Source organism: Cervus elaphus, chromosome 5 (assembly GCF_910594005.1).
Source record: "Cervus elaphus chromosome 5, mCerEla1.1, whole genome shotgun sequence".
Classification (NCBI taxonomy): domain Eukaryota; kingdom Metazoa; phylum Chordata; class Mammalia; order Artiodactyla; family Cervidae; genus Cervus; species Cervus elaphus.
This window is the reverse complement of record NC_057819.1, coordinates 83,022,267-83,044,813: the sequence shown is the minus strand read 5'-3', so window position 1 is coordinate 83,044,813 and position 22,547 is coordinate 83,022,267. Positions and strand designations below refer to the sequence as shown.

The 22,547-nt window shown below is 38.3% G+C and overlaps 2 protein-coding genes across 5 annotated transcripts in view; one reads left to right on the top strand and one right to left on the bottom strand.

The window, feature by feature from the left end:
- Positions 1–22,547, top strand: part of TRIM37 (tripartite motif containing 37) — a 168,282-nt gene that overhangs the window by 22,102 nt on the left and 123,633 nt on the right. For all 4 annotated transcript variants that reach the window (XR_006341158.1, XM_043902818.1, XM_043902816.1 and 1 more), the window contains exons 9-11: positions 5,720–5,844; positions 11,230–11,280; positions 12,290–12,371. Coding sequence is in view for 3 of the 4 variants with exons in the window: in XM_043902818.1 (XP_043758753.1) it covers positions 5,720–5,844; positions 11,230–11,280; positions 12,290–12,371 (258 nt within the window). In the remaining variant the exon portion in view is untranslated. The remainder of the gene's footprint in view (positions 1–5,719; positions 5,845–11,229; positions 11,281–12,289; positions 12,372–22,547) is intronic.
- On the bottom strand, positions 2,150–3,075 carry LOC122694284 (pre-mRNA-splicing factor SPF27). Its single transcript, XM_043902822.1, has one exon. It carries the CDS (start codon positions 3,017–3,019, stop codon positions 2,342–2,344), a length of 678 nt encoding a protein of 225 aa, XP_043758757.1. The 5' UTR covers positions 3,020–3,075; the 3' UTR covers positions 2,150–2,341.

Here is a 22,547-nt window from a genome sequence, read left to right as displayed (position 1 = left end):
GTTCACGTTGCCTTCATCTTGAATGAGCTTTCATAGTTTATGTCTTTCAGGGAATTAATCCCTTTCATTTGAATTTGCTGAATTTTTTGGCTAAAAATTAATAATAGTCCCTTATGCTTTTAACATTTTAGAATGCAGTGGTGTTACTTCTTTTCTTTCTGGTACTGGTAATTTGTGTCTTCTTTCTTTTCTCCCTGATCAGTCTGACTAGAGGATATTGAATTTTGTTGATCTTTTCAACTAAGTATTGGTTTTGTTTTTTCTCTGTTATTTTTCTGCTTTAAATTCTGTTGATTTTTATTTTGATCTAATTATTATCTTTCTTTTGCTTCAGTTCAGTTCAATCGCTCAGTTGTGTCTGACTCTCGGCGACCCATGGGCTGCAGTACACCAGGCCTCCCTATCCATCACCAACTCCCAGAGTTTCCTCAAACTCATGTCCATTGATTCGGTGATGCCATCCAACCATCTCATCCTTTGTCATCCCCTTCTCCTCCTGCCTTCAATCTTGCCCAGCATCAGGGTCTTTTTAAATGAGACAGTTCTTTGCATTAGGTGGCCAGGGTATTGGAGTTTCAGCTTCAACATTAGTCCTTCCAATGAACATTCAGGACTGATTTCCTTTAGGATGGACTGGCTGGATCTCCTTGCAGTCCAAGGGACTCTCAAGAGTCTTCTCCAACACCACAGTTCAAAAGCATCAATTCCTCGGTGCTCAGCTTTCTTCGTAGTCCAACGCTCACATCCATACATGACTACTGGAAAAACCATAGCCTTGACTAGACCTTTGTTGCAAAGTAATGTCTGCTTTTCAATATGCTGTCTAGGTTGGTCATAACTTCTCTTCCAAGGAGTAAGCATCTTTATATTTCATGGCTGCAGGTACCATCTCCAATGATTTTGGAGCCCCCCAAAATAAAGTCTGCCACTGTTTCCACCATTTCTCCATCTGTTTGCCATGAAGTAACAGAACTGGACGCCATGATCTTTGTTTTCTCAATGTTGAGCTTAAAGCCAACTTTTTCACTCTCCTCTTTCACTTTCATCAAGAGGCTCTTTAATTCTTCTTCACTTTCTGCCGTTAAGGGTGGTGTCATCTGCATATCTGAGGTTATTGATATTCCTCCCAGCAATCTTGATTCCAGCCTGTGTTTCATCCAGCACAGCGTTTCTCATGATGTACTCTGCATATAAGTTAAATAAGCAGGGTGACAATATACAGCCTTGACATACTCCTTTCCCGATTTGGAACCAGCCTGTTGTTTCATGTTCATTTCTAACTGTTGCTCCCTGACCTGCATACCGATTTCTCAAGAGGCAGGTCAGGTGGTCTGGTATTCCCATCTCTTTCAGAATTTTCCACAGTTTATTGTGATCCATACAGTGAAAGACTGGCATAGTCAGTAAAGCAGAAATAGATGTTTTTCTGGAAATCTCTTGCTTTTTCTATGATCCAGCGGATGTTGGCAATTTGATCTCTGGTTCTTCTGCCTTCTCTAAAACCAGGTTGAACATCTGGATGTTCACAGTTCATGTATTGCTGAAGCCTAGCTTGGAGAATTTTGAACATTACCTTGCTAGCATGTGAGATGAGTGCAGTTGTGCGGTAGTTTGAGCATTCTTTGGCATTGCCTTTCTTTGGGATTGGAACGAAAACTGAACTTTCCCAGTCCTGTGGCCACTGCTGAGTTTTCTAAATTTGCTGGCATATTGAGTGTAGTACTTTCACAACATCATCTTTTAGGATGTGAAATAGCTCAGCTGGAATTCCATCACCTCCACTAGCTTTGTTCGTAGTGATGCTTCCTAAGGCCCACTTGACTTCACATTCCAGGATGTCTGGCTCTAGGTGAGTGATCACACCATCATGATTATCTGGGTCGTGAAGATCTTTTTTGTACAATTCTTCTTTGTATACATGCCGCCTCTTCTTAATATCTTCTGCTTCTGTTAGGTCCATACCATTTCTGTCCTTTATTGAGCCCCTCTTTGCATGAACTGTTCCCTTGGTATCTAATTATCTTGAAGAGATCTCTGGTCTTTCCCATACTGTTGTTTTCCTCTGTTTCTTTGCAGTGATCACTGAGGAAGGCTTTCTTATCTCTCCTGGCTATTCTTTGGAACTCTGCATTCAAATGGGTATATCTTTTTTTTTTTTCATGTTGAAGTTTTTTATTTTGCTAAAATGTACAAACAGAATACAACTATCCACATTTTACGGTTTCTAAACATATAACCACTGATGGCTTCCAAAAGATGCTGATGTTCTTCATAGTTAAGATGCTTGATGTTCTGTGAAAGCCCAACGTACCTTCCACTCTACCCACCAAGCCAGTCTACTTCAGAAGTCCTGCCGTATGTTTTCTTTGTTTGCCTCTCCGTGTTGCTGCTTCATTTGAAAGAGCTCATTTTCTAATTGTACAATAGTCCTTTCAATCTCATAATTCTTACTGACCAGGGATACCCAGGTTGACTCCATTTCTCTTAATTTAGATCCAGCTGTGAGTTGCATGTTCTTTCGTTGCCAGTTTAAGTCTTGAATATGTTTCCTTAACTTCTGAAGCTCTTTCTGTGCGTGCTCAATCATATGAACTAGATTTTCATTATACACTTTCCAGGCATTGCATCCATGCTGGGACATTAGTTCCAAATTCTCAATTCGGACTGCCTGATGCTCTAACTGCGCCATAGAATTGTTTACGCACTCTTGCCATGCAGTGATGTCATTTTTCTGACCGGAGGAAGGGGCTGGAAGTTCATATCGTTTCATACTGAGCAATTCAATTGGTTGTCGAGCAGCCAGTCTTTCAAATTCATTTCTCATTATGTCTGTCTCAAAAGCAGAATAATCTGGGGCCGTCAGGTAGCTTAGATAGTTCTTCGTAGGTCGGTATCTACGAGTTTCCTCCTCCACCAACGCCGCAGCCGCTTCGCGAACACCAGGCGCTTCGTAACCCTGATCAAAATACGGCAGCGCATCCACCACAACCTCCCCGGCCACCAAACCAGTGCCCGCCATCCTTAAGTTCACTGGAGCTTTCTAAGTCTACGCCGGTTCAGGTTCTCTTCAATACGCCAGTCAAATGGGTATATCTTTCCTTTTCTCTTTTGCTTTTGAGCTCTCTTCTTTTTACAGCTATTTGTAAGGTATCCTCAGACAGCCATTTTGCCTTTTTGCATGTCTTTTTCTTGGGGATGGTCTTGCTCCCTGTCTCCTGTACAATGTCATGAACCTCTGTTCATAGTTCATCAGGCACTCTTATTAGATCTAGTCCCTTAAATCTATTTCTCACTTCCATTGTATAATGGTTAGGGATTTAATTTAGGTCATACCTGAATGGTCTAGTGGTTTTCCCTACTTTCTTCAATTTAAGTCTGAATTTGGCAATAAGGAGTTCATGATCTGAGCCACAGTCAGCTCCCGGTCTTGTTTTTGCTAACTGTGTAGAGCTTCTCCATCTTTCACTGCAAAGAATCTAATCAGTCTGATTTTGGTGTTGACCATCTGGTGATGACCATGTGTATGCTGCTGCCGCTGCTGCTAAGTTGCTTCAGTTGTGGCCAACTCTGTGCAACCCCATAGATGGCAGCCCACCAGGCTTCCCCATCCCTGGGATTCTCCAGGCAAGAGTACTGGAGTGGGGTGCCATTGCCTTCTCCTGTCCATGTGTATAGTCTTCAGTTTGATTTGCCCTTTCTCCCCTAAAATGTTAGGATTGAAGCTGGGGTTATTGATTTGAGCCCTTTCTGCTTGAAGCACATTCTTACATCCTTTGTGACTTCTTTGACACATGGGTTCTACAGAAGTATGTTACTTAGGTTCCAGATGTTTGGGGATTTTTCTGATACTCTGTAATGTCAGGTCAAGTTGGTTGATATTGATGTTCAAGTGTACTATATCCTTGTGGATTTTCTGCTCCCCTGTTCTATCGGTTATTGAGAGGGGGGTATTCAAGTTTTCAGGAATCATTCCATAATTTGTGTATTATGGCAGTTCTGTTGGTTTTTACTTCATGTATTTTGAAGCCATAGTAGTCGGGGCATAAACATCTAGGATTGTTACAGTCCCTTGATGAATTGTTTCCATTATCTCTGTGAAAGACCTGTTTGCTTTCAAATCTAGTTTATTTGATATAAAAAGTCATTTAAACTTTCTTTTAACTAGTTACCATGTCTTATCTTATTCTGTTGGTTTTCTTTTAATGTATTTGTTCTTAAACGTGTCTCGTAGGCAGTATACAATTGGGTCTCATTTTTTAGTCCTTTCTGACAATCTTTGACTTTTAACTGGGATGTTTAGTGTGCTCATTGATTTGGTACTGTTTGAATTTACTATCTTGCTGTTTTCTTGGTTCTACCAGTTCTTTGTTCCTTTGTTGGTTTCTTTTTTAAATTTTTTGGTTATTTTTGGGTTGAGTATTTTTCTTTATTTTATATATTGTTATTAGTTGATGGCACTGTTGTCAGTAATAATAAATGTAAATAATGTAGTAAATAATAAATGGAAAAAATGTAAATAAATGTCAATGGATTAGACTTCCTTGGTAGTCCACTTGCCAGTGAAGGGAACATGGGTTCAGTCCCTGGTCTAGGAAGATTCCACATGCCATGGAGCAACTAAGCCTGCATGCCACAGCTACTGAGCCTGTGCTCTGGAGCTCAAGTGCCACAGCTACTGAAGCCTGCCCACCCTGGCACCCATGCTCCGTGACAAAAGAAGCAAAGAGAAGCCAGTGCAGTGCAACTAGAGACTAGATCTGCTCACTGCAAGTAGAGAAGGCCCGCACACAGCAGTCCAGTGTCCCAGTGCAGCCAGAAATAAATAAAACAAAAAAAATGTATTTCATAACCAGTCAGCATAAGAACAAAGAAAAAGCACAATTAAAGCCCAACTCTGTTGCAAACAGAAATGCCAAAATCTTGAAGTACTGGCAAAGCAAAATCAGTAGGATATGTAGTAAAACAAGAAAGCAAGACTTGGTAGAGTTAATCAAAGGAATGTTGCATTATCAGAAAAGTCACTTGATTATAACTCAAGAGACTGTAGGCTAAAACCACAAGCACATGTAAGTAAAAATGAATAGAATAGTATTAATTTTAAAAATAACATTCAGTTATATTTGATCCTCATTCATTTCCAGATTATTCAGGAAACTAAGAGTAGAAGGAACTACCTTCACCTTATGAAAAATGTCTGTTTAAAAGTCTGCCTTTGGAGGAAATGAAGTCTCACTTTTTACCTTTGGTTTGACTTAATGTTTCCCGAATTGATAGAGGTTAAGACTTTTTTGTGTGTTAGGTCTTAAACATTTCTCAGTTCCCTGGAGTGTAATTTGAGAAATCCGTGTTTGAAGGTCATTGACTTCTAGAGGTTTGTTCATTTATATACATAATGGCTTCACTATACCACTCTAAAATATACATGTATAAGATATACAAATATATTATAGTTGCTTAGAATTGGATTTATGCTAATATACAGAGAAAAATACATTAAAATCAAATATATTTACTGAATAACTTTACTACTACAATGGAAATCAATCAACCTAGATCCTTTACTTATTAACTTTCAAACCCACTTTCAAAGAATCATTGTGTTTTTCTTCATGTCATTTTTTTCAGTATATAACCAAAATAACTTCCATTTCCTTTAAGGATCTTGGGTGTGCTAGTGGATTGTAATTTTGTTTATTCAAACATTTTTTTTTCCTCACAGTTGCGGTCTTGCAGTAAGAGTGAATTGATATCTAAGAGCTCAGAGATCCTCATGATGTTTCAGCAAGTTCATCGAAAGCCTATGGCATCCTTTGTTACCACTCCTGTTCCACCAGACTTTATGAGGTACAACACTTTTTTTTTTTTTTTAACTTTATTTGCAAATGCATATACTTAGTTTTAAAAGAATGCTATTACTGGGGACTTGCTGACAGTCTAGTGGTTAAGACTTCCTGCTTCCACTGCAGGGGCGTAGGTTCGACCTCTGGTTAGGGAACTAAGTTGCTGCATGCCATACAGCCAAAAAGTTAAAAGCAAAAAAAGAATGCTATTGCTGACAACTTGAATTCAGATAGTTCTCCTTGACCGATAAGTCTCCATTTCTTTGTGAATTACCAAATCAGATACAATATTTATATTCTGTTCAAGCACTGAGTATTATTAAAATAGATTTGAGTCAACTAAGAATGTTCATTACTTTCTAAGGCTAACTATTGGATAGTGTGGTCAGCCATTTTAGTTTTGAAGATACCTTTTCTGAAGTGTTCCCCCATTACCAGTGGAAGGTAACAAGTGTTGGCATAAATATCACATATAAGGAAAAAGCTCTTACAGTTCAAAGTTGGGTACATGGATCTTCTATATCAGAGCCAGCTGATGTGTTTTTCCAAAATGCAAATTCCTAGGCTTGTGGACATGTCTGTGGAGATGATATTTAGGAAATAATCGTGAGCACCCTGAGTAATTCTGCATTTAAGTTTAGCAACCATTGATAGAGGTAAACTCTTAGGTAATACCACTTGCAGCAGTTTACTTCTGGTATTACCCCTTGGTAATACCACTTGCAGCGGTTTCTCAGGCAAGCAACTCTGCTTGACTTCTTGAGTTTTAGTCTCTATCACATCTAGTGATTGTTTTGATTTCTTTTTCCTTTCTAATTGCCCAAGGAACTCAGAACCCCAATAATGTCTTCCTTTCACTGCCTTCTTTTTTGGGTAATGATAGAAGGAACTGACATTGGGGTTAGGTAGGGGAGGTGGGTCAGGCATTTATAAAGAGAAAACCACCAAGAAATATTCTTTTTTGAAGTCTGATAATTAAGGAGCTTTCCCTGAGAAAAGGTCACTTTAGGGCCCTCTCCCTCTCCAATAAACCTTACTGTCTTACTGGAAAATTTGGCTTTTAACTGTTATTTTTATTAGAAACTCAATTTATGATTTACAGTATAGAAGAAGCAGGTGTTCATGTGTTGCAGAATAGATCAGCAACGAAGAGAGAGCCAAATAAGAAAGTCTAGCATTTATGGATGTTAAGTTATGGAGGAAAGTTTAGGTGTGCAAAGCATTGGTGATTGTTTCTAAGCTAATCAGTCCCATTGGTTGATGATTTGTGATAAAGCCACAATGGAGAGTAAAAGGTCATTAAACAAGTTAATGTTATTTACAATATTAAAGATCATCTCTGTGCTCAGCACTGTTGTAAGTGCTACATAGGAGACATGGAATAGGAAGTAATAATCTTACTGGATATATATTCCACATTAAATGGTAGCGATTATATATTAAAATCAAATATTTGTTACTCAATTATATCAGAAATTCTAAGATGAAGTGTAGTTAGATACTGGTGTGGTTAAGATGACTTTATAGCCCGGAAAGGAATTGTGTAACAACTTGACAGATACTTAGAATTTCACTGGGCAGATGAGAATAGGATATGTGTGCATGAACAAAAATATGAGGATGTGAAAAGAGCTGCTGTATTTGGAAGTCAGCAGAGAAATCATTTCAGCCGGAATTTGAATGGCTATATTGTTTTGGGGCATTTAAGTCCTCCCTGAACAGGGAAAATACAGTTCTCAGTCCATAAAGACTTTTAGTTTCTGGGAGAAATGGTCAACTTGGGATGGAAAACCAGTTTTTATGTAGCTGACCAGTCTGTTTTCTTAAGGGAACAATGGATACTAATGCTATTCTTCCCTTTGTTTATTAAGTTATGATGAAGTCTCTGGTCTAAAGATTTGCAAATCAGTATTTTTCAGATTATTAGACTAGAGATGTTTTGAGGCTAGCCTCTCCATATTCCATGAAGTTTCACTGATATCATCGTGAGATGATGAGACATGTCTAGTCATTATAAAGACCAGAGTAGAAGAGGTATAGAAATAAAAAGCTTAAGAAGACAAACCTGTGCCTAATTTGCAGGCAGAATGGCACCACCAGTATGATTGTAGATAACCTCTGAATGAGTGAACATAATGTGAAAATACTAATAGTTAAAAGGTGGTAGAATTGATAGAATTAGGTGGTTTAGCAGTTACTGTGACTTTGTATGTTTGTGTAAAGAATGCAAAAATAAGTTTTTGAGGAAGTATTTCTACCAAATTACGAAAATTTTTCAGCAAACGTTTGTAAGTATTTCATCTATTCAGTGAATATTTGAATGCCAGCTATGTCCCAGGCATGTGCTATGTACAAGTAGAGGACACAATAGAGAGTTCTTATTTCCTCAGTTATGATTTAGGGAAAAAGATAGGTGATTGAAGCAGTAATAAAATGTGATCACTGTTGACAGGGGAAGTATATGTGTCCTCTTTTAATGCTTCCCTGTAGTGCTAATGTTACATGTGTCTGAAAAGTTTTCAGTGAAAAACTATATGTATGTAGGAGTACATCACAGTACCCTAGGATTGATCATTGTTCTCTGTGCTCTGAATGGTTTTTTTTCTCAGCATGTGAGAGCCATACTGTACTCTCTTGGTCAGTAAGCTTTAGCGGCCTATATGGTTTAACTTGTGGCTCAGGGAGTACAGAATCTGCTTGCAATGCAGGAGACCTGGCTTCGATCCCTGGGTCTGGAAGATCCCCTGGAGAAGGGAATGGCTACCCACTCCAGTATTCTTGCCTAGAGAATTCCGTGGACTGAGGAGGCTGGTGGGCTACAGTCTGTGTGGTCACAAAAAGTTGGGACACAACTGAACTACTGACATGCTTTAACGTGGACTTCCCTGGTGACTGAGACAGCAAAGAATCCGCCTGCAGTGCCAGAGACCCAGATCCTATCCCTAGGTTGGGAAGATCCTCTGGAGAAGGGAGTGGCTACGCACTCCAGTATTCTTACCTGGAGAATTCCATGGACACAGGAGCCTGGCGGGCTACAGTCCGTGGGGCTGCAAAGAGTTGGATATGACTGAGCAGCTAACACTTTCAGTTTCTTGTTTTAGCTTGCAAGCTTTCTGCCTTACACGGTTGCAAGTTAACCTTGTCATGTCCATCCTATGTTATTTTGTGTTTTGCAGAGCCCTTTGGCTATTAATGACTGATTAAAAATATGACAGCATTAGTCTGGCCTGAGAACAAAACAATAATAAGAGAAATGAAGGAACTATATCACAGTGGATATTAAGGACATGGTGGAAGAAACAGTATGAAGATCAGCAGGCAACTAGGAATTGGTTGAAGTCTATAGACATTATAAAGGATGTTTAGTGGGAGAACTGAACAATATTTGTGTGATCAGAAGTTGCACAAAATTACAGCCAAAAACATATTATTAATATAGTTAGTAGTGTTAGTTGCTCAGTAAGGATTAACTAGACAAAAAAATCTAGGAATGAGGATTGCGAGTCTTCTAACCTAGGAGAACAACTGCCTAGGGCTATGGTTAGGCGTGCTTAATAATAGGATGCTAGCTATACAGTTAACAGTTTCCAGACAAACTATATCTTATATCGCTTATGAAAAAGATGTGAGCTGTTTAACTATACATACTTATCATAAACTAAAGCCTGGTGGGCTACAGTCCAGTGTTGCAAAGAGTCAGACATGAGCAAGCAAAGTAATTAGCAGGAAAATGGACTGTCCCTTTGCCTATCTCCTGTAAATGTGGTTTAGTTCTCTTTGGGGAAGACTGTATGGAACTAAACTTCCCTAGGTAACCTTCCCTTGCCAAGAAACTGTTAATTTCATCATCTTGCTTGACCCCTATGTGATTATGTATTCTTATGACATTATATACTGTAGAAGGGAATGGCAAACCACTTCAGTATTCTTGCCTTGAGAACCCCATGAACAGTATGAAAAGGCAAAAAGATAGCACCCTGAAAGATGGACTCTCCAGGTCAGTAGGTGCCCATTATGCTACTGGAGATCAGTGGAGAAATAACCCCAGAAAGAATGAAGAAACAGAGCCAAAGCAAAAACAACACCCAGTTGTGGATGTGACTGGTGATGGAAGTCAAGTCCAGTGCTGTAAAGAGCAATATTGCATAGGAACCTGGAATGTCAGGTTCACGAATCAAGGCAAATTGGAAATGGTCAAACAGGAGATGGCAAGAGTGAACGTCAACATTTTAGGACTCAGAGACCTAAAATGGTCTGGAATGGGTGAATTTAACTCATATGTAGTTGTGAAATTAAAAGACACTTGCTCCTTGGAAGAAAAGGTATGACCAACTTAGACAGCATATTAAAAAGCAGAGACATTACTTTGCCAGCAAAGGTCTGTCTACTCAAAGCTGTGTTTTTTCCCAGTAGTCATGTATGGATGTGAGAGTCGGACTATAAAGAAAGCTGAGCACAGAAGAATTGATGTTATTGAGCTGTGGTGTTGGAGAAGACTCTTGAGAGTCCCTTGGAATGCAAGGAGATCAAACCAGTCCATCCTAAAGGATATTAGTCCTGAATATTCATCGGAAGGACTGATGCTGAAGCTGAAACTCTAATACTTTGGTCACCTGATGCAAGGAACTGACTCATTTGAAAAGACCCTAATGCTGGGAAGGATTTAAGGTGGTAGGAGAAGGGGATGACAGAAGATGAGATGGTTGGATGGCATCACTGACTCAATGGACATGAGTTTGAGTAAACTCTGGGAGTTGGTGATGGACAGGGAGGTCTGGCGTGCTGCTGTCCATGGGGTTGCAGAGTCAGACACGACTGAGCAACTGAACTGAACTGATAACGTTATATAGATTTATTTTCTAGTAAATAATATCAAACTATTTAGGGTCTGTCAGTATTCCTCATAATTTGTTCTGAAGGAGGAAGTTTGGGGATTTAGTATAAAATCGTTTCGTTTCTTTTTGATTTTTTAAAACCTATTTATATGTTTCATACTTCAGGTTCCCAGCCTAAGCACCGATTTTTTTCTTTTCCTGTTTCCGTGTATGTGTTGTGCTTAGTCGCTCAGTTGTGTCTGACTCTGCCATCCCATGGACGGTAATCTGCCAGGCTCCTCTGTCCACGGGTTTTCTCCAGGCAAGAATACTGGAGTGGGTTGCCATTTCCTTTTCCAGGGGATCTTCCCGACCCAGGGGTTGAACACGTGTCTCCTGCCTCTCCAGCACTGGCAGATTCTATACCACTGAGTCACCTGGGAAGCTCTTCTTAAGGACTGATTTTAGATTAATAAAATTTTCAAGATGTTATTGAGAGACTTGACTTTTTTAACTCAATGAAATGTTCAACTTTAATAAGCCGAATAATTTATTTGATTTTTGTTCTTTTTTAGTGAACTGGTACCATCTTATGATTCAGCTACTTTTGTTTTAGAGAATTTCAGGTAAGAGTGTTCGACAACTTCAGTGTTTCTTGTATGTGTGTATAAGTGAGAGCCAGGAAGGTGTCACTCCTTGGTTGGATACAGACCTAATGAACTCTTGTCACCAGTGTGTCGTCTTAGAAGAAACATGGTTCCTGTTAGAAACAGGGAGGTCGTTTGTCAGAATTGTTTTATATCTTCTGGATAGCTTGCTTCTCTAGTGTTGGAAATGGAACCCCCGCTTTTTTTTTTTTAAGAAGAGAGTCCACTTGGCTTTTGTTAATAAAGAGAGGTGAATGGGATGACAGATTGATGAGCCCTCCTACCCATCCTCAGAAACAAGAATGGTGGGAAGAAGTCCATTTGGGCCCATTTATCTCAGTCCTAAGTGAGACCTTGTAGATGAGAGGACATTAGTGCAAGAAATTTGTAAGTTTTGTAACTTGCATGCTAAGTCTGTTAGCTTTTACTGCTTTTTCTGTAAGATTAAAAACCAAGATCTTAAAACACAAAGATCCAAAGGGACTTGGCTTAAACGGTATCATGGAAGTGGGGAACAAAAAATATGAGGTCTTGCCTGGGGAAGAGAAAATGCCAAGGGGTGGTAGTAACACATCAAACTAAGGCCCAGATTTATACCACTTCCAATTTATTTTGTTTTTTCTTATGTAATAATTTTGTTGCTAAAATATAAACAGATTTTCCCCACGTTTCTTTACCCCTTTAATGCTGAAAGACTGCTTGATGAAGTGGTAGTTACATTCAAGACTTACTGAGAGGTGTTTTTTTTTTTTTTTTAACCCGAAACTTAAAAGACACTGCTGAATATTTCTGTATCATTAAAATTTCTTTTATTTCAGAATGTTTGTATATACACATTTATGTAGTGGACTCTTGACTTCTTTAGTCACCTTCATTTACTGGTCTAGGACATCAAATAAGTAACATAAGTGGTTGGGTTTTGGTTTTGCCTGTTGGAACTTCACAACAGTTTTGATCTTGGGATTTGGTTGGTTTTCTTTTATTTTAGTACTTTGCGCCAGAGAGCAGATCCTGTTTACAGTCCGCCTCTTCAAGTTTCAGGACTTTGTTGGAGGTTAAAAGTTTACCCAGTAAGTTTTTCATTATTTCTCATAAATTTTTAAGTTAAGACGTTTCTTTCAGGGTTCTGTCATACACTGGTTCAATTTTTTAGTGGAGAAAGGAATTAAAGTAATGAAAATTTTATGTTTCTTTATAGGGTATATTGCTAAACTATAAAAAAATGAAGTATAAACAGTATAAACATTGGCATATTACTGAATCTTATTTCAGTAAAAATATTTAGAAGAAAAATTTTAAGTTCTTACTTAGAAAATGATTACAAAGAAACCACATGTATGCTGATTACATTCTCTTGATGCTTTCCAATATGTCTCTTTGACCTGTGTATTTTCTGCAGATTGGCAGGTCGGTGCAGTGATACAATGAAATGTGTACTCGGTTCCTATAGCAGGAATATAAGCAGTAGTGTATGCTTTCATCACATTATATCTAGTTGTATCTCTTTTTGTGATATTGGTGCACATTGCATATATGTTAATTCTTTGGATGTGGCAAAATAGTGATTCTCATTTTACCTATTATTTAGTTATCAGTGTTACAGTTCATATAAAAGAGGCAAGATTCTTTCTTGTTTTAGCAATTTTCCTTATTCTCTGCAAGTTATTAATTAGATTTTTTAAAATATTATGAACTCATGTGTTTATACTTAGTCTCTTTACTGTGCCTTCTGTGTCACTTTGCTCTGACCCTAATAAATCGTCTACTAGTGACTGTAGTAGTTAGCTTTCTTGTTGTCTTCTGTGATAAGATGTTCTAGTCTTATATGTGTCCTACTTGAAATTGGTCTTTTTATCCAAAAAGCCCTGATTTCTTTTAGTGGCAGAATTGTATTTCAGGACCAAACTGAGTGTGAGGGGCGCTCATTTCTACCAGGTTGGTCAATGTTTAGAGGCTTTCTTCATGAACAAAACTAGCAAATAACATGGGTAAATGTATGTGGAGATTTGCGAAGGGGGATTAATATGTATGTATGTATTTAAAAATTTATTTAATACACTTTATTTTTTAGAGCAACTTTAGGTTTAACAGCAAAATTGAGTTTTAGGTTCAGTTGAGTTTTAGCAGTTTTAGGTTCAACAGCAAAATTGAGTGGAAAATACAGAGGTTGAGTGGAAAATACCTTCTGACCCCACACATGCACAGTCTCCCCAACCATCAACATGTCCTGTACAGAGTGGCGTGTTTGTTGCATTTAATGAATTTATACTGACACATTATCACCCAGAGTCCTGCTTCATTCTTGATGTTATACATTTATAGGTTTTGTTTGTTGTTCTTTTTTGGCTGTGTTAGTTCTTTGTTGTGGTGCATGGGTTTTCTCTAGTTGGGGGTGCAGGCTTAGTTGTCCTGAAACATGGACAGCTAAGTTGTCTTAGTTCCATGGCCAGATATCAAACCCATGACGCCTGCATTGAAAGGTGGCTTCTTAACCAGTGGACCGTGTGTTTTTTGTGTTTGTTTTTTTTTTTTAATTGAAGGATAATTGCTTTACAGAATTTTATTGTTTTCTCTTAAACCTCAACATGAATCAGCCATAGGCGTATATATATCCCCTCCCTTTTGAACCTCCCTCTCATCTCCCTCCCCGTCCCATCCCTCTGGGTTGCTACAGAGCTCCTATTTGGGTTTCTTGAGACATACAGTAAATTCCTGTTGGCTATCTATTTTACATATGGTAATGTAAGCGTTTCCATGTTACTCTGATCACACATCTCACCCTCTCCTCCCCTCTTCCCATGTCCGTAAGTCAATTCTCTATGTCTGTTTCTCCATTGCTTTTAATTCTTAAGTACCATTTTGCTAGATTCCGTATATATGCATTAGTATATGATATTTATCTTTTTTTCTGCCTTACTTCACTCTCTATAACACACTCTAGATTTATCCACCTCTTCAGAACTGACTCAAATGTGTTCCTTTTTATGGCTGAGTAATATTGTGTATATGTACCACAACTTCTTTATCCATTCATCTGTCAGTGGACATCTATGTTGCTTCCATGTTCTAGCTATTTTAAATATAGCTGTAATGAACAATGGGATACATGTGTCTCTTTCAATTTTGGCTTCCTCAGGGTATATGCCTAGGAGTGGGAATCCTGGGTCATATGGCGGTTTTATTGCTAGCTTTTTAAGGAATCTTCATACCATCTTCCATAGTGGCCTATCAATTTACATTCCCACCAGCAGTGCAAGAGCATTCCCTTTTCTCCACCCCTTCTCCAGCATTTATTGTTTGTAGACTTTTTGATGATGGCCATTCTGACCAGTGTGAGGTGGTATCTCATTGTAGTTTTGATTTGCATTTGTCTTCAGTTCAGTCACTCAGTCGTGTCCAACTCTTTGTGACCCCATGAACTGCAGCATGCGAGGCTTTCCTGTCCATCAGCAACTTCCGGAACTTACTCAAACTCATGTGTATTGAGTTGGTGATGTTATCCAACCATTTCATCCTCTGTTGTCCCTTTTTCCTCCTGCCTTCAATCTTTCCCAGCATCAGGGAAAATTCTCTAATAATGAGCATTGTTGAGCATCTTTTCATGTGTGTATTAGCCATCTGTATGTCTTCTTTGAAGAAATGTCTGTTTAGGTCTTTTTCCCACTTTTTGATTGGGTTGTTTTTCTAGCATTGAGTTGTATGAGCTGCTTGTATATTTTGGAAATTAATCCTTTGTCAGTTTCATTTGCTATTTTCTCCCATTCTGAGGGTTGTCTTTTCACCTTGCTTATAGTTTCCTTTGCTGTGCAAAAGCTTTTAAGTTTAATCAGGTCCCACTTGTTTACTTTTGTTTTTATTTCTGTTACCGTAGGAGGTGGGCCATAGAGGATCTTGCTTTGTGTCATCAAGTGTTTTGCCTATGTTTTCCTCTTAAGAGTTTTATAGTTTCTGGTTTTAAATTTAGGTCTTTATCCATTTTGAGTTTATCTTTGTGTATGGTGTTAGGAAGTGCTCTCATTTCATTCTTTTACATGTAGCTGTCCAGTTTTCCCAGCACCATTTATTGAAGAGGCTTTCTTTGCCCCATTGTATATTCTTGCCTCCTTTGTCAAAAAGAAGGTACCCATAGGTGCATGGGTTTATTTCTGGGCTTTCTATCTTGTTCCATTGGTCTGTATTTCTGTTTTTTGTACAAGTACCATACTGTCCTGATGACTGTAGCTTTGTAGTATAACCTGAAATCAGGAAGGTTGATTCCTCCAGCTCCATTCTTCTTTCTCAAGATGACTTTGAATATTTGGGGTCTTTTGTGTTTCCATGTGAATTGTGACATTTTTTGTTCAAGTTCTGTGGAAAATGCCATTGGTAATTTGATAGGGATGTAATTGAACCTGTAGATTGCATTTTGGTAGTATAGTCATTTTCACAATATTGATTCTTCCTACCCAGGAACATGGAATATCTCTCCATCTGTTTATGTCATCTCTGATTTGTTTCATCAGTGTCTTATAATTTTCTGTGTACAGTTCTTTTGTCTCCTTAGGTATGTTTATTCCTAGATATTTAATTCCTTTTCTTGCAGTGGTGAATGGGATTGATTCCTTAATTTCTCTTTCTGATTTTTCATTATTTGTATATAGAAAAGCAAGTGATTTCTGTGTATTGATTTTGTATCCTGCGACTTGTATCCTTGTTAAATTCACTGATCAGCTCTAGTAATTTTCTGATAGTATCTTTAGGATTTTCTGTGTACAGTATCATGTCCTCTGCAAACAGTGAGAGCTTTACTTCTTTTCTGATATGGATTTCTTTTATTTCTTTTTCTTCTCTGATTGCTCTAGCTAGGACTTCCAAAACTATGTTGAATAATAGTGGTGAAAGTGGACACCCTTGTCTTGTTCCTGATCTTTGGCGGAATGCTTTCAGTTTTTCACCATTGAGAATGTTTGCTGTAGGCTTATCATATATGGCCTTTACTATGTTGAGGTAGGTTCATTCTGTGCCCACTTTTTTAAGAGTTTTAATCTTAAATGGCAGCTGAATATTGTCAAAGGCTTTTTCTGCATCTATTGAGATGATCATGTGGTTTTTATCTTTCAGTTTTTTAATATAGTTCACATTGATTGATTTGTATATATTGAAGAATCCTTGCATCCCTGGAATAAACCCAACTTGATCATGGTGTATGAGCTTTTTGATGTGTTGCTGAATTCTGTTTGCTAAGATTTTGTTGAGGATTTTTGCATCTGTGTTCATCAGTGATATTGGCCTGTAGTTTTCTTTTTGTGTGTTGTCTTTGTCTGGTTTTGGTATCAGGGTGATGGTGGCCTCATAGAATGAGTTTGAAAGTGTTCCTCTGTAATTTTTTGAAAGAGTTTTAGAAGAATAGGCATTATCTCTTTGAATGTTTGATAGAATTCTCCTGTGAAGCCATCTGGTCCTGGGCTTTTGTTTTTAGGGAGATTTTTAATCACAGCTTCAATTTCACTGCTTGTAATTGGGTTGTTCATAATTTCTATTTCTTCCTGGTTCAGTCTTGGAAGATTGAACTTTTCTAAGAATCTGTCCATTTCTTCCAGGTTATCCATTTTATTGCCATATAGTCACTCATAATAGTCTCTCATAATCCTTTGTATTTCTGCATTGTCTGTTGTAACCTCTTTTTCTTTTTTTTTTTTTTTAATTTTTTTATTAGTTGGAGGCTAATTACTTCACAACATTTCAGTGGGTTTTGTCATACATTGATATGAATCAGCCATAGATTTACACTTATTCCCCATCCCGATCCCCCCTCCCACCTCCCTCTCTACCCGATTCCTCTGGGTCTTCCCAGTGTACCAGGCCCGAGCACTTGTCTCATGCGTCCCACCTGGGCTGGTGATCTGTTTCACCATAGGTAGTATACATGCTGTTCTTTTGAAACATCCCACCCTCACCTTCTCCCACAGAGTTCAAAAGTCTGTTCTGTATTTCTGTGTCTCTTTTTCTGTTTTGCATATAGGGTTATCGTTACCATCTTTCTAAATTCCATATATATGTGTTAGTATGCTGTAATGTTCTTTATCTTTCTGGCTTACTTCACTCTGTATAAGGGGCTCCAGTTTCATCCATCTCATTAGGACTGGTTCAAATGAATTCTTTTTGACGGCTGAGTAATATTCCATGGTGTATATGTACCACAGCTTCCTTATCCATTCATCTGCTGATGGGCATCTAGGTTGCTTCCATGTCCTGGCTATTATAAACAGTGCTGCGATGAACATTGGGGTGCACGTGTCTCTTTCAGATCTGGTTTCCTCAGTGTGTATGCCCAGAAGTGGGATTGCTGGGTCATATGGCAGTTCTATTTCCAGTTTTTTAAGGAATCTCCACACTGTTCTCCATAGTGGCTATACTAGTTTGCATTCCCACCAACAGTGTAAGAGGGTTCCCTTTTCTCCACACCCTCTCCAGCATTTGTTGCTTGTAGACTTTTGGATAGCAGCCATCCTGACTGGCGTGTAATGGTACCTCATTGTGGTTTTGATTTGCATTTCTCTAATAATGAGTGATGTGGAGCACCTTTTCATGTCTTTGTTAGCCATCTGTATGTCTTCTTTGGAGAAATGTCTGTTTAGTTCTCTGGCCCATTTTTTGATTGGGTCATTTATTTTTCTGGAATTGAGCTGCAGGAGTTGCTTGTATATTTTTGAGATTAATCCTTTGTCTGTTGCTTCATTTGCTATTATTTTCTCCCAATCTGAGGGCTGTCTTTTCACCTTACTTATAGTTTCCTTTGTAGTGCAAAAGCTTTTAAGTTTCATTAGGTCCCATTTGTTTAGTTTTGCTTTTATTTCCAATATTCTGGGAGGTGGGTCATAGAGGATCTTGCTGTGATTTATGTCGGAGAGTGTTTTGCCTATGTTCTCCTCTAGGAGTTTTATAGTTTCTGGTCTTACATTTAGATCTTTAATCCATTTTGAGTTTATTTTTGTGTATGGTGTTAGAAAGTGTTCTAGTTTCATTCTTTTGCAAGTGGTTGACCAGTTTTCCCAGCACCACTTGTTAAAGAGGTTGTCTTTTTTCCATTGTATATCCTTGCCTCCTTTGTCAAAGATAAGGTGTCCATAGGTTCGTGGATTTATCTCTGGGCTTTCTATTCTGTTCCATTGGTAACCTCTTTTTCATTTCTAATTTTGTTGATTTGATTCTTCTCTCTTTTTTTCTTGATGAGTCTGGCCAAAGGTTTGTCAATTTTGTTTATCTTCTCAAAGAACCAGCTTTTACTTTTATTAATCTTTGCTGTTTTTTTTCATTTCTTTTTCATTTATTTCTGCTCTGATCTTTATGATTTCCTTCTTCTAATTTTGGGGTTTTTCTGTTCTTTTTCCAATTGTTTTAGGTATAAATGTAGGTTGTCTATTCAATGTTTTCTTTGTTTCTTGAGGTGGGATTATATTGCTCTAAACTTCCTTCTTAGAACTGCTTTTGATCCATCCCATAGGTTTTGAGTTGTCGTGTTTTCATTATCATTTGTTTCTTGAAATTTTTTGATTTCCCTCATGATTTCTTCAGTAATCTGTTGGTTATTTAGAAATGTATTGTTTGATCTCCATGTGTTTGTTAAATTTTTTTCTTGTAATTGATATCTAGTCTCATAGCATTGTGGTCTGAAAAGATGCTTGATATGATTTCAGTTTTCTTAAATTTACTGAGATGTGATTTTTCACCCGAGATGTGGTGTATCCTGGAGAATGTTCCATGTGTACTTGAGAAGAAAGTGTATTCTTCTGCATTTGGATGGAATATCCTGAAGATATCAGTGAGACCCATCTCATCTAATGTATCATTTAAGACTTATGTTTCCTTATTAATTTTGTTTTGATGATCTGTCCATTGTTGTGAGAGGGCTGTTAAAGTCTCCTACTTTACTGTGTTTCTGTCAGTTTCTCCTTTTATGTCTGTTAGTGTTTGTCTTGTGTACTGAGGTGCACCTGTGTTGGGTGCCTAGATATTTACAATTGTTACATCTTTCTCTTGGATTGATCCCTTGATCATTATGTAGTGTCCTTCCTTATCTCTTGTAATCTTCTTTATTTTAAGGTCTCATTTGTCTGATACGAGGATTGCTACTCCAGCTTTCTTTTGCTTTTCGTTTGCATGGAATATATTTTTCCATCCTCTCACGTCCCCTTTAGGTCTGAAGTGGGTTTCTTGTAGACAGAATATATATGGGTTTTGTTTTTGTATCCATTCAGCCTACCTGTGTCTTTTGGTTGGGGCATTTACTCCATTTACATTTAAAGTAATTATTGATATATATGTTCCTATTGCCATTTTCTTTGGAGAAGGAAATGTCAGCCCACTCCAGGATTCTTGCCTGCAGAATCCCATGGACAGAAGAGCATGGTGAGCCACAGTCCATGGGCTCGCAAAGAGTTGGACAGGACTGAGTGACTAACACAGACACACATTGCCATTTTCTTCATTGTTTTAGGTTTGATTTTGTAGATCTTTTTCTTCTCTTGTATTTCTTGACTATATAAGTCCCTTTAACAGTTGTTGTAAAGCTGGTTTGGTGGTTATCTTTTACTTGTCTGAAAAGCTTTTGATTTCTCCCATCAATTTTGAATGGAATCCTTGCTGGGTAGAATAATCTTGGTTGTAGATTTTTCCCCTTCAGTACTTTAAATATATCTTGCCATTCCCTTCTGGCCTGCAGAGTTTCTGCTGACAAATCCTCTGTTAAACCTGTGGGGTTTCCCTTGTATATTACTTTGTTGCTTCTCCCTTGCTGCTTTTAATATTCTCTCTTTGTGTTTAATCTTTGTTAGTTTGATAGTATGTGTCTTGGCGTGTTTCTTCTTGGCTTTATCCTGTAAGGGACTCTTGAGCCTCTTGGACTTGACTATTTTCCTTTTCCATTTGGGGGAAATTTTCAACTATAATCTCTTCAAAAATTTTCTCATACCCTTTCTTTCTCACTTCTTCTGGGACCCCTATAATTTGAATGTTGGTGTGTTTGATATTTTCCCAGAGGTCTCTGAGACTATCCACAGTTGTTTTCATTCTTTTTACTTTATTTTGCTCTTCAGAAATTATTTTCACCATTTTATCTTCCAGTTCACAATTTGTTGTTCTGCTTCAGATATTCTGCAATTGATTCCTTCCAGAGTATTTTTAATTTCAGTAATTGTGTTGTTTGTCTCTCTATGTTTATTCTTTAATTCTTGTAGGTCTTCGTTAATTGATTCTTGCCTTTTCTCCATTCTGTTTTCAAGGTTTTTGATCATCTTTACTGTTATTATTCTGAATTCTTTTTCAGGTAGTTTGCCTATTTCTTCTTCATTTATTTGGACTTCTGTGTTTCTAGTTTGTTGCTTCATTTGTGCATTATTTCTCTGCCTTTTCATTATTTTTTTAAACTAACTGTGCTTGAGGTCTCCTTTTCCCAGGCTTCAAGGTTGAATTCAAGATTCCTTTTGGTTTGCCCCCCTACAGTTGGTGCAGTGGTTTGTATAGGGTGATATTTATGATGAGTTTTTTTTTTTTGTTTTTCTTCTGATGGACAAGGCTGAGTGAGTTGGTAATTCTGTCTGTTGATGACTGGGTTTGTGTTTTTGTTTTGTTTGTTGTTTGCCTGTGGAGTCCTGATCAGGGTGCTACTGGTAGCTGGGTGTTGCCAGGTCTTGTATTCAAGTGGTTTCCTTTGTGGGAGTTCTCTCTATTTGTTACTCCTTAGGTTTAGTTCTCTGGTAGCCTAGGGTCTTGGAGCCAGTGTTCCCACTCCAAAGGCTCAGGACTTGATCCCTGGTCAGGAATGAATATTCCACCAGTGGTTTGTCATGGCGTTAAATGAAATTTAAACACGTACCCAACAACAAGAAACCAAAGATCAACCCCAGAAAAATGACAGTTACAAAATGGGGCAGATAATAATAAAAATAATGGATTATACACATATACGTACACATCCATAAGCAAAAATCAAAACAGTCCAGCAAAAATAAAGTATAGTAGATTGACCTGGTGAACAAAGGAAACCAAAAATTATATCTACCAGTTAAGAACAAAACAAACTAAAGCACAAACTGGAAAACAAAACTGAAGCAAGGTGCCCACTGAAGAATAAAGCAATGAAAACAAAACTATCAAATACGTTGAGAGGAAAGGAAGGAAAGAAAGAATAGGTTTGCAAAGCTAAATAGAGGTAGATAAAGAAGATTTATATACATTAAAGATTAAATGCATGGAGAAAAGAACAGTAAGAAAAGCAAACAAAGGAATAAATATAGAAAAAATAATAATAGGTTTAAAAAGTTAAAATTAAAGATTAAAAAAAGAAAAGAAAAAGGAAGAGGAAAGAAAAAGTAACTCCATAGAACTGCAAAAGCCCAACGTAGAGGCAGAGGTTTATAACAACTGTAAAGCATGTGATTGAAAAAAGAAGGGAAAAAAAACCTCAAAAGCTTGATTAGATTTCATCGTGCCAATAAAATTGACAGCTACACGGAGGCCCAGGATTGGGGGGTGGGGGGTAGGGGGTGGAAGGAAGAAAGAAAAGAAAAAAAAATCCAAAAGAAACCACAGAACATGTCAAAACAAAAGAATAAATGTTTCTCTTGAGTCACTGCTGTCAGGATCCTTTCCATCACCTGGGAGTCACTGTCCACCTCACCTCCCTAGGATGCCCTCCCAACCCTGTGCTGGTCTCTGGACCTGCTGTGGGGGCAGCTCAGATACTAATCGGGTCCTACTCCTGTGTGTTGTTGCCTCCAATGTCCACAGCATCAGAACTAGTGCCTTTTCTTTTGTGGGACCTCTCGATGTCTTTTTATATATTCCGTAGCCACAGAGTCTGCATAGTTAATCACTTGAATTTAACCTGCAGCTTGTATAGCTGGTGGGAAGGTTTTGGATCTTCTTCCTTAGCTGAACTGCCCCTGGGTTTCAGTTTTGGTTTTATTTCCACCTCTGCATGTGGGTCGTCCACTGACCTTTGCTCCTGAGGCTGCCCTGGAGGACTTGGGTTTGCCCCTGTGAGGGCCAGGTGTGGAGGTGATGCAGCTGCTTAGGTTGCAGGGATTCTGGCAGCATCAGGTGCTCAGCGGAGTTAGCGGCTAGGGAAGAAGGGAATATAGTGCTCTAGAAGGGTATGGCAGCCAGTATTGGCCCTGCCTCCCCCCAGAGAAGCCTAGCAGACCACAGTCCACAGGGTCACAAAGAGTTGGACACGACCAAAGCAATCCCGCGTGCATAGACTCAAG

What these genes read in the sequence shown, in the direction of transcription:
- LOC122694284 (XM_043902822.1), bottom strand. Translation starts at nt 3,019, where the DNA reads ATGGCGGGCACTGGTTTGGTGGCCGGGGAGGTTGTGGTGGATGCGCTG.